Below are 12,173 nucleotides of genomic sequence, written 5' to 3' on the forward strand. Positions count from 1 at the left end.
CACACCCAGGTGCTACTTGATCACCAGCACCATAAGGATCTGGCCCTATAAAGCCTCTGAGACGTATAGAAACAGAGAGACTGTGCTTCTGTACTGCCCTTTGCCCCCCGGCACGCAGCAGGAAGGGGAGCGTGGGCAGATTCATCTCTGCCACAGGTTGTCCCTGATGCCTTTAGGCTGTGGAGAAGTGCCCTGTGAACATGCCTTGCTTCTGCATTTTGAAGGTCTTCACCTAGAGGAAGTAACTCTGTCTTTGTGGCATGTACTGTACTTAAACCTAGGCCTCTTCTGTAGGTGAAGTTCCTTAGCTGTGGTTTCTACAAATAGCTCTTCCGTGGATATGCGTGTGAGTGCGCTCTAACCCTTTCCAGGCAGCAGACAAGTGCCAGAAATCCCTGAAAGTGGAAGGGCTGGAGGAGCCTCCTGGCTGTAGGTGTCCGTCCTCTCTCGTGCCAAATTGTCGTCTCTTTGGATTTGGGCAATACATTTCTGCTTAAAATGCCCATTAGGTGGGATTTGTATTTGTTAGCGTGATTTCAATGGCTGTGCAGTGTTCGGTCGCTGAAGTCCCAGCCTGTTACTGGTAGGTGAGAGGGAACATCACTCTTGTGCTGACCCGCTCTGTATGCAGTGCTGCTGACATTGCTGTCCTGGCTGCGTTGGTGCCGTGCCACTTAAACTCTTGCTGGTACTGGGTTGCCATGTGGTAGTGGAAACAGACGTATCAGCACAGTCCGGCATGTCCCGAAACCCGAGGGGAGGAGAGTCATATGAGCAAGGCAGGGAAGTCCCACGGCTGCTGAGGAGCCCCTCCCTTACAGCCATGCTTACTCCCCTCCCGGTGTCATGTCTTTCAAAGAAATCTGCCTCTCTTGAAAAGGTGTTGATTCTCTATCAAGCGGCATCAGATCAGATTTAGAAAAGGCCTTTTGAATGTTGCCTTTTCTAAGCTATTGTCAGTCATGCAGACAGGTCTCTGCATTCCTCTTCCCATCCCCATCTCTTTTACCCTGAAGGAGCACTGAAATTTTAGGCTGCCAGACCAGTGTCTTCCAGCACTGCTTTGCTGCTGAGGAATGGTGATTTTTGGACCCACTGTGCACGAGATGGCTGGAATTTGGGTTGTGCTTAGTGGGGAGGTTGGTGGGTATGAAAAGGAACGAAGGAGCAGTGGCTTCTTCTCATGGTTGTAATGACATTGAGAACACAGCTTTGTAATTTGAGGCACTGAGACGAGAGAGGTATGAGATGTGCTTGGCCAGGAATTAATCTGATGGGCAGGAAGGAGTGAAACATGCCTGAGAGTTTGGAGTTAAGTGCCTAACCTTTTTGCAGGCTGCGGATACCTTGGCTGTGCGACAGAAGCGACGGATCTACGATATCACGAATGTCCTCGAAGGCATCGGGTTGATCGAGAAGAAATCCAAGAACAGTATCCAGTGGAAGTGAGTGACTGAGAAGATCTAAATCGTTGACAGGTCCCTTCTAGGCCCAGGTCTTGTCGTATGGGCACCTTTTTCCTCTTCAGGCAAGCAGGGCTCCGTGAGGCTGTTGTCTAAGTGACACCGTGGTTAAAATGCCCCGCTCCAAGCAAGGTGGTCTGTGCATGCTTGTTCTTCCCCAAGCTGGGCTATGCTGATGGTAGCAATGAGAAAGCTGATGTACATATGGCCCGTCTCTCTTACAGCAGAGCTGTCATTTTGGTACAAATTAAGCATTTGCAGTGCCTTGGGCTAGAAAAGATGCCCGTCATGGCACTGGAGATGGGGGACAGCCCTGTGGCATGTAGGCAGATGTACCAAATGTTGCTGTGCTGGAAGGTGGGGATCTGGAGAGGCAGAGATGAGGCTTTCCAGGCGATCTGGCCTTGACATATGACAGGGTTGGCTGTAAGTCAGGTGGCAACCTCTCTGGGAGGCTGGGGCTGGTCTGGGTGCCTCCAGAGGCTGATGCATGTCACTCCTTTTTACTTTGCACAGAGGGGTGGGTCCTGGCTGCAACACACGTGAAATAGCTCACAAACTTATCGAGCTGAAGGCAGACATAGAGGACCTGGAGCAGCGAGAACAGGAGCTGGAGCAGCAGAAGATGTGGGTTCGGCAGAGCATCAAAAATGTTACAGAAGACGTGCAGAACAGTCGATATCCTTTGTGTGAACTGATTACTCTGTCTCCCTGTTTGCTTGCGGGGCTGAAAAGCAGAGACCTGAGGGCTGGGGTGGTGGTGACCTGATGTTGCTGGAGGTTCTGCACTGAAAGGGTCAAGAGGCAGTGCCTGCCTTTGAAATTAGGGTGTTCCAGCCTGGGCACCAGCTTGCTCTGCAGTGCCCAGCTTCATGTCTGGCTTTTTGAAGTAAAAAACACTGCAATGCTTACCATGATGAGAGAAGTGCTTCGCTCTGAGTCACAGGTGCCACTTTCTTGAGTGCAGAGCTGCTCCTGTGGCTTGGCTATCTTAGGATGTCACCTCTGACGAGTATGTAGCTTGCAGACCTCGCCTGCAGACCACTTCAGAGTGGGGCGTGGAGAGCTTTCTGGGAATGGTGTTGCTTGTGCGCAGGAAGGAAACGCCAGGTGCCCTTTGAGTTCTCTGTTTGCGCAGGAAGCCGTAGCCTTTATCCTTAACCTTGGGAACATTAGCGTACGTGACACATGAAGATATCTGCAAGTGCTTCACAGGTGAGGAAATGGTGCTCCATCATAAAGATGTAACGCTGCAGTCCTCTCAGTCTGTCCTGGCTGCTCTCCTTTCTCCAGGAAAGAGGAGGCAGCGGACCACGGGCTGCCCAAGAGCATCAAGTTAAACCTAATGCGAGCTCTGACGCCATCCTGGGTTTGGGTACAACTGAATTGTAGCTTTCTTGCCACCATCGGAGGGGTCAGGCAGTTTCTTCTACTTGTGTTTAAAGGAACACAGCTGCTATGTTTAGATTGGATATTAGGAAAAATTTCTTTATGGAGAGAGTGGTCAAACATTGGAACAGGCTGCCCAGGGAGGTGGAGTCACCATCACTGGAGGTGTTCAAAAAATGTGTGGACGTGGCACTTGGGGACATGGTTTAGTGGGCATGGTGGTGTTGGGTTGATGGTTGGCCTTGATGATCTTAGAGGTCTTTTCCAACCTTAATGATTCTGTGATTCAAATAGCTTAAAACGTGGGCATATTAAATTTTTTTTTTTTTGCTTATTCCTAAGGAAGTCTTTTTGCTGGGTGTCACTGTGTGGGTGTATGTGTGTTATGTTAGAAGCCCTTGATTTTAAGGCCTTGGGTGGACAATGTTCTAATTATAGGAAGCAAATTCTATTGCATGGTAGAAATTTGAGTGTAAGCAGGAAAATAATATAAAAAGTGGTCCCTCAGCTGCATCATGCCCTTTGCTAACAAGAACGCAAGTGTGAAGAGCAGGGCAGAAGGGAATACACTGCTTGCTGTGACCTCACTCCCTTATGTACTGCCTTCCTAAAGCTGTGAGGAGCCATAATTCTGTCTCTGGTGGGCAAAAGTGAAGAAAACCCACAAGGAATCCCTGTTTCTTCTCTATTGCCAATTTTAATGATAGCTGGAGGACTGAAAAAAAAAAAAAAATCCCCAGTGGCCAGCGTGCAATGCAGCAGTTTGCAGTACATAAACTGCTCTTCTCGGCTGTAGCGGTGTGGAGTCGCAGCTCCTTTCTGCTTCGGTGGACACCTGACCTCTCCTGACCCTGTGCAACCTGCATCTGCTTGCTTGCAGCAGAGATTGAAGCTACTTATCCTGACCTCCCCCAGCCATGCCTAATCTCACCCTTTATCTCACAGATAAGGTTGGAGAAGACCTTTAAGATCATCAAGTCCAACTGTCAACCCGACACCACCGTGCCCACTAAGCCATGTCTTTATCTGACTCTCTCCTCCTCTCTTCTAAGCACTCTTCTCACCCTGCCCTTCATCAGCTCTTCTGTCTTTGCCTTTGTTGTGGCCTTTCCTTGTTCACCAGATTTTATACTGCCCACATTCTCGCTGCTAACCTATGCAACACCATCCCCTTTGCTTTACTTTGATTTAAGCTACCACTTTTTTGGGGGGCAGGGATTGTGTTTTCAGTTTGACGGTGCTTGGGGCCAGATAACTCTTAGCAGTCTGGAAGAGTTTACTGGAGACCAGCAGACAGCTTATTGCTTGGTTGACTGAGTGTTTTGCATTTTATTGCACCTGTTTTTTGTAAACCTGTTTGTGTCTCAAGTCAGACCTCACCAAAACGGGCAGAGATTAGGTCTTACTTTTCAGGCAGACTTGAATTCCTTCTAGAACAGAGGCTTGATCCAGGTTTTTCTGTCATCTGTTCAGTTTTCCTGTATGAATATGCCTTACATGACACTTTCCCCCCCCCCCCCCCCCCCCCCCCCCACCCCCCCCCTCCACGCATTTCTTTTTTGTGAAACTTTCCCCCCCCCCCTCCCCCTCCTGGGCACCTGAGCCTTGCAGAGATTCTTTGTTGGACCTCTTGTGTTCTTGAACTGTGGTGCAGGCTGAATTCCAGCTCCTGGTTTTTCTGATTGGCTGCTACTGAACTCACTTTTTCAAAGTGAATTAGGGCTTGAAGATTTCCATGCTTGGACTCTTGTCAAATACGGATTCATTATGGGGATTAAATTAAAAAAAAAAAGACTATGTTAGTTTTTAGTGACTGGGAAACATAAATTTCCCATCTGTTCCTGTGATGCATTTTGCACTTGCAGGATCAAAAAGGAAGTGGAAACACACTGTATGCTGTTTTGTGAAAGTATTAGGGATGTAGTGATCAAGGGAGATAGAAACACAGCACCTGAATTTGAAACTAACAGTTCTTAAAGCTCGAGCTTAGGTCTTTGAGTTTTATTGTGCATTTTTAATGTCTCTTAACAATCACAGATTTGTTAAAGGAATGCCATCTTTTTGATAAATCCTGTGGTATTTTTAATCCCTGTACCTTTTGCTGATCTGACGTTTGATTGCCTGCCTGAAATTAAAGGGTGTGCTCTTCTGCTGTCCACCCTCTCTCATCGCTCTGGGGATCTTCTGCGTTAATTATCAAGTGAAGCTTAATGCAGAATTCCGGTGAAGTGTGAACCCTGACCACACTAAAGCTTAAATGTTCCAAATGAAAGCTGCTAACTGCTCGCTCTGAGTAAGTCTAATGTTCACAGCACCGGTATTTCTCTGTTTGTGTTTCTCACATTAAACGTAAAGCTGGGTATGGACTGGAAGCTGCTGACCTGTTATTAGGGGCGTAGGTCTTAAGGAGCTGCAGAACTTGAAAAGGAAAGATGCTTTCAGCCTGCCTCCCAACCCCGCCTGTGCTGGGGAGTGTTGGTTTTGGGTATAGGTCCTCCAGCATGAGGCTGCCATGCCGTTAGCAGCCTGGTCCTTCAGCCTAGTTCTACACCGTCTTGCCGCTGGCAGTGCAGCGCCGAGTTGTGCGCTCATGGATTTACGATTCAATGACAACAGAGTGAAGGATCTTTCCCTTAGGATTCAGTTGTTCTTAAGAATGAATTTAAGCCCTTCTGAGGGAAAGAAAGGTTAGTTCTGTTAAGGATGCTGCTAAAAAACTTTAGGGTTGTTTTGGGAGAAACTTTGCAGGTTCTTTGTGCCCTGAGTGGTTGGCACATTGGGAGCTGTATGGCATGCTTAGCAGCTCAGATGGGTGTAAATAGCAGTCCTCCAAGGAAGGGAGGGCAGGACACAGGGTGCTTTGAGGAGGGGCTCTTTGTCAGTGCTTAATTATCATCAGAACAGTTTGCGCCCACTGAGTGCTGACCAGTCTGTTTTTCACAGGAGACACCCTCCTTGCGATTCGAGCCCCATCAGGCACACGTTTGGAGGTTCCCATCCCTGAGGTGAGCGATAAATGAGTGGGCAGACTGCAGGGTGTGTGTGTGTGTGTGTGTGTCTCGGGGCAGGGGTTGTTGCTGGGTTGACCAGGCTGGTCAGTTGGCAGTCAGAAATTTGGAGTTGGAGGAACTGGCAACCCAAGGAAGCCTCCAGATATTAAATAGTTGCTAGGAAACTCTGTTGTCTGGAAGTACGTGAGTAATTGCAGGAGCACCAGGGGAGGAATAGTCCTGGGAGTCGGGGGAATTGTGTGTGGAACCGTGCTGAACTGTCTGGACAGCATGTCTTGCCTCTGGGAAATTCCTGTTCCGATTGAAAAGGGCATTTAACGTATGGTTGTGTTTTCCTTTTTACTTTTCTCAGGGCCTAAATGGGCAGAAGAAATATCAGATCCATCTGAAGAGCACCAGTGGTCCCATTGATGTTCTCTTAGTAAACAAAGATGCTTGGAGCTCTCCTCCTGTCGTACTACCTGTCCCTCCCCCTGAAGACCTCATTCAGTGCCAGGCAGTTGCACCCTCGAAACCGCAGATACCACCACTCGCCCAGTTCCAGGAGGCATCCGTTCCCAGCAGCACCCAGCCCTCTACGCCGACACCTACCAGCACGCAGGACCATAGCCCTCCCACGCAGAAAGCCGCAAGCACAGGTGAGAGGGAGGCTGCAGGAGGCAGGAACGAGACGGTGGCCGACAAAGGAGAGTACGTTCCTCGGCCTGGCCAAGGCTGGCACTGCTGGTCGTGCAGCATTGTCAGCTCTTGGCCAAGGGGGCACCCCTGCCCTGGCTGCAGCGAGCCTTTTCTTTTGTCTTGATTAGTTGGACTGGCTGTGTTAATGAAAATAAGACTTGAGGGGGGTAGTACCAGCCTGGAGGAGCAGTGGTGGGGGAGAGACTGATGGTGTAGATTCATTGATTAGCAGAAGTTTGTAAAAGGGTCTTTTCAAGACTCAAGTTTAACTTTCAGTTTGAAAAAAGACTGCCAAAAATACTAGATTAGGTTGGTTTGTGGCTTTATCCAGCTGGATTTTGAAAGCCTCCAGCCATGGAGATCCCTAGCTTCCTTGGTGAGCTCTTCCAGGGCTGCAGCACTCTCTCAGGGAATTCCTTTTTCCTGTTGTTTGGCTCCTTTGAGCTGCATCTTGTACCTGTTGTGCATGTTACATCATTTGGCATCACGGAGACGTTCTTAATTTTTCTTAGTGCCTTTCAGGTAGCTGCAAGCTGCTGTTAGATTGCCCTTAGACTTCTCTTTGCCTGACTGAACAAGTCCAGCTCCCTCCACTCCTCCTTGTAAGCCATGTGCTCTAGACCCCTTGGCCATCTTGGTAGCCCTCAGCTGGATCTTCTCCACATCTTTCTTGCACTGGCGGGTGGCCAAAGCTGGACACAGCATTCCAAGTGCCGCCTCAGCGCCAAGCAGGAGGATAATAACTTCCCTCAGTGTGCTGGCCATGCTCCTCCCGGTGTAGCTTACTACCTGGCTTGTGTTAACCGCTGTGAGAGCGCGCTCTTGGCTTACGTGCAGCCTGGCACCACCGAGACCGCTCTCCAGCAGAACTGCAGCAGGACCTCGGAGTTTTTTGCTGGGTGAAAGCAAGAAGCCTTCTTTCTATGCAGCTGACTGTGCTTGGCCAGCATTGCCAGTGAGGGTTCAGTCTGTGAGGCAGCTGCTTGCTTTGGGGCTAGCGGGAGATGACATTCCTGTGTCTGTCTGTGGCTCTTTCCAGAATGCGGTGTCTCAGCGGCAGAGGCCAAGAGCAGCAGCGACTTTGACCCCCTCAGCAATGCATCGGTATCGGCCGGCCAGCCGACCGGGTTGGACACCCAGCCGCTACAGTCCTCTGCCTCCCTGGACAGCAGCTCCGTCCTACCCAGTCCCTCTACCTCCTTTGAGCCGATCAAGCCCGACCCCACGGGAAGTGAGTATGCACCCTCGTTTCATGTGTTGCTCCAAGAGTGTGCTGCTTGGAGCGAGGGAGAGGCTGCTGGCCCTGGAGGAGGAACCTGAAGTCCATTCTGCCTTTGCTGTCTGCGAGGGATGAGTAGGCATTTCCCTGTGAGGGTGCTGGGGAGCCTGGTGAGAGGGTGACTGTGTCATGTCTAGCATCCTGATGCTTTCTGTGACACCAGTACTAGAAAATCTGCAAGGGACACTCGCGTGGCACACGCCTCTGCTGTTCTATGTAGAATTATTCCCTTTCAGTCCCCTCTGTAGTGCTAGGTCCAATTTTTGAGACTCCATAAAGCTATAGAATTTCCAGCCGTCACTGGGAGCACCTTTGTAACTGGTAGGGAGTTTTCCTTTATTAGGAGAGCTCTAGCCTCTGTCTTTCTCCTTTATCAGAAATACATCTATCTTTAGTGATCTTGTGGTCTTAACGATCTCTCAGTGTATATTTGGGGAGCTTCCGGATGTGCTCGGTGAGGTGAAATGGGCTTTAAACAAGGAACGTTTGAGCTTTGTGCCAGGAAACGGCAGGCTGGCCCAAGGACAGAAAAGCATCCTGTAAGTAAGACACATGGCTCCAAGGTTTTGAAGCCTGCCTTCACTCCCAGAAACACTCTAAATAGAGTTACGGTTAGAAGAGGAAATATTGCTCAAATGTAGCTCACGCACTGCTTCTTCACACTTCTGCAGCTAGCGTGTCCAAGAGAAGCGTGAACTCTCTGTCTTCATCTTGGAGTAGCGTCAATTGTAGAATTAAGCCTTTAATGTGCATCTAGCTTGCCATGTCCCGGTGGGCCTGTGCTGACTCTCTGAAGGCATGCCCTCATCCTACAGAAGATAAATCGAGGTGGTGTACGGGCGCTGACACCGTGTGAGGCTTACATATGGGCAATTACTTTGGAGCTGCTGACTGTGATAACTTGTTCATGTCTCACAGCTCCTACAGATCTATTTTAAAGTAGTCCAGCTTAAGTACTGCTGATCATTTCAGCAGAGATATGTGACATGGGGCATGGGAGCAGAATTTCTGGATGGCGTAGGATGATTTGGGTGCACAAGGATTGGGTAGGACAGTAGGTGATTACGCTATAAAGTATTTCAGACTCTTCATGTAACGATGCAAACCATTTGGTTTGTTGTATTTGCAGTACTGGAACTTCCCAAAGAGCTGTCAGAGATGTTTGATCCAACGAGAGGTATGTTCATTCCCTGATCACGGCTTTGTTCTGTGCCCATCTACCCACAGAAGTGGGACAGTTTGTTTTATTCACTCCCTTTTTGGATTATTTTTCGGGGTTGTGGTTTTGTAAGGTGCTTGTGGTTGTTGGTGGCTGCTGGCTCTCTACTTGTAGTTACAGACTCTTAAAATTACTGGTTTCTGTATGTATTTTTCTGTCTTCCTGTTGCCAGCAACCTCTGTTAGCTTGCCCTGCAGCGTGTAGATGAGGGCTTTCCCTTCCCCATGCCAACACTAATCTGTGCTCTGGCTTCCCATGCTCCTTCTCCAGCTTGTTGGCACGCATGAAAAATCCCTGTTAGTCTTGTTTCAGCTGTAGCCTGCCCGAGGCTAATCCAAGCAAATAGTCTAGGGAGATAGTCTTCTCTCTCTGAAATATCCCTCAGTGGTTTTGGTGATGCTAGTAATTTTGGAGCAGTAGGGGAGGGGATGCTGTTGCTTGTCATAGTTCTGCCTCTGCCTAAGGGTGGGACAGACTCTGGGCCTACGAGCAGGAGAGGTGAAGGAATTTGGTCTAACACAAGCCTAAACTGGGAAACTCTATTTGCACATTTATTTCCCTTCAGTGCTGGTGTAATATTTTCTAGCCCTGCAGCTAGGCAGAGCTGAGTACACGCAAGCGCTTTTGCGGTGGTGACAGGATGTGTACGAGTCCCCTGTGCTGTAGCAGGTGCTTTGTGAAAGGTGCTGCCTTTGTGTAAAAACCCCACGGTCCCAAATGCCCGTGCACGAGCCCCCGATCTGTGTGCTAGGAGCCCTGGGCTCCGCAGTTGGCCTTGGAGAACACCTTTCCTCCCTGCTCAGCACTTGCTGCTGTAGGCAGTGGATGAGGTCTTGGTAATGACTGAGTATGCTGAAGAATAAATTTGACTTTGCAATGTGAAACGTAAACTGCTGCAAGGCCCTAGCCCGTGTGGAAGATCTAGCTTAACCCAAACTAACTGTACTGTGTGACTTTGTGAACCCTATTAAAAAGGAGATGTTTGCTGTCTACAGTAACATATGTTGTTTTATCTTGCCAATTTGGAGGATTAAGGAGATCCAGGAGTGACGGACAACGCAACACGTCAAAGTCATATTTTTAACTGTGATCCGCTATTGAATTGCAAACGAAAGCTGCGTTCTGCAAAACAGAGTCGACAGCTACTGAGGCAAAGCTCAGGACTAAAAAAGCAACAGTGCAGAGCTGAGGGAAACGGGCCTTGCAGCATGCTCCATGCAGCCTCTGTCATCCCCGTGCAGTCGCCCTGGCACTGGCGGCTGCGTTAAGGCTATGCAGTTTAAGCTGCAAGAGCCTGGAGTTCTTCCGTAGCGTTTTGTATTGGAATTACTTTTTCTGCGTGGTTTTCTCCGTTTTTTAAATGGATGCTTGTTTTAAAGTCATATCCTGGAGGAAAAAAAAGAATTTCAACACACGCATATACACACCCTGCTATATTACCAGCCCCGATCTAAGAATGCAGGTTCTGCATTTAATTGCTGTTTATTGAAGCTGGTATTAGTCCTGTCTAGTCACTTGGTGTTGAATGAGATGAGAGAATTCATCTCATGGCACTGAATTAGGCAGGTAGGTTCCTGTCCTCTAAGGAACAGCCTGCTGTGGATAAGCGTCTTGAAAATGGGCTGATCTGAATTTCTTCTGTGAAAGCTTATTTCAAGCGTGGGTAGTATCTCGTTCAAGTCAGTTAGATTGAGTTAGATATTCACTAACTGAACTTGGGAAAGTGAGAGAGGTATTCAGAAAGTTGTTTTCAAACGCTTGGTTTCTTGAAGAGATTGACTTGCACGTGCCTCGTCTGGCTGCTTGTCTGCCTACCCTTCAAGCGCCTCGTGAACCTGCTAGCCAAGAGTAACAATGCTGGAGGAGGGAATGACATTTCAGAGATAATTTTTTTTACAGTTTTGTGGGGTCGGTAGAGGGGAGAGCAGAGTTACTGCCTCGTTAAGGAAGGATATGCAGAGCTCAGATGTTCGTTCTCTTTGGCAACGGGCAGCCAGCGAATCTGCCAGGGCCTATGGCTGGATTAACCACAGCACAGCCGTGGGGCAAGGGGAGCGAATTAGGAGGACACAAATCCGGAGGAAACCGGAGGCTCATTAGTTCTAGTGCTCCTGGAACAGCTCGTTTGTTTTTGAAATTTTCCCCCACTCTCAGCAAAGTTGATGGGTAATTGAGGACTGTGAATATGTTGGGCTTTACCAGCTCAGTTTCAGGCACACGTTGAAGAGTTTCCTTTGGAGAAGTTTGGGGCACCAGCTAGCATGCCCAGCCCGTCGTATGAAGGAGACTGGTTCTGGTATGGCTGAGCTAAAGCAGGGAGAAAACTCCTGTAGAATTTTTTTGATGTAGCTTCAATAGTCTCACACAGATTTCCCTTTGCCCATGGCAAGAGGCGCAAGCCTCCTGTCCCCACTGCCTGCTGCACGCTCCGTGCCTTAGCCAGAGTAGGGATAACCGGGGTGAGGAACTACACAGGGGCACACCAGGAAAGCAGACTGCATTGCTTAACTGTGCTCGTTTCCTCCCCAGAATGTATGAACTCTGAGCTGCTGGAGGAGCTGATGTCATCTGAAGGTGAGTCTTTGAGTCTCCCCCTCATGGTGTGGCCTTTCTGGGGGAGGAAGACCACGCTGTGTGGCTTTACCCAGCTGACAGCCTTGCGACTGCAGGCTCGCCCTCACCTTTTCTGGGTTCTGGACACAGACTCCATTCTCACTGTCCTGCCTGCCCCCGAGAGAGGTGTGAGGACCAGAAGAGCCTGGCTCTTCTTCCATACCACAAGGCTGATTTGAAGCAAGCTGAAAGACTGTTCCTACAGGGTGGTCTCCTCGTGGCTCCGCGGCTCAGCGCCCATCGGCAGCTCTTGGCTAGGTGTGGGAGTGCTGAGTTTTGTAACCAACCGTGGGCTTCTCTTTCCCCAGTGTTTGCTCCCTTGCTCCGCCTCTCCCCTCCACCTGGAGATCATGACTACATCTATAACCTGGATGAGAGCGAAGGCGTCTGTGACCTCTTTGACGTGCCTGTCCTCAACCTCTGACTTCTCAGTGCGGCTGCGAGCCTCGCAAACACAGACCGTTTTGTAACTCTTTGGAAAGTGTCTATTTTTGGATTCCTTTTGTGCTAGAGCTCGATGA

The 12,173-nt window shown here is 49.2% G+C and overlaps 1 protein-coding gene across 1 annotated transcript; it reads left to right on the forward strand.

The window, feature by feature from the left end:
• Positions 1–1,335: 1,335 nt before the first annotated feature.
• E2F4 (E2F transcription factor 4, p107/p130-binding) lies at positions 1,336–12,083 on the forward strand (the record flags this gene model as incomplete). The annotated part of the gene is made up of 9 exons (XM_010297018.1): positions 1,336–1,445; positions 1,980–2,141; positions 2,635–2,678; positions 5,796–5,857; positions 6,216–6,501; positions 7,581–7,772; positions 8,950–8,997; positions 11,569–11,613; positions 11,961–12,083. Coding segments are annotated over 9 exons (1,065 nt in total), but the record flags the coding sequence as incomplete, so codon positions are not given.
• Positions 12,084–12,173: the final 90 nt, after the last annotated feature.

Source organism: Phaethon lepturus, unplaced genomic scaffold, assembly GCF_000687285.1.
Source record: "Phaethon lepturus isolate BGI_N335 unplaced genomic scaffold, ASM68728v1 scaffold49271, whole genome shotgun sequence".
In the NCBI taxonomy this organism is placed as follows: Eukaryota; Metazoa; Chordata; class Aves; order Phaethontiformes; family Phaethontidae; genus Phaethon; species Phaethon lepturus.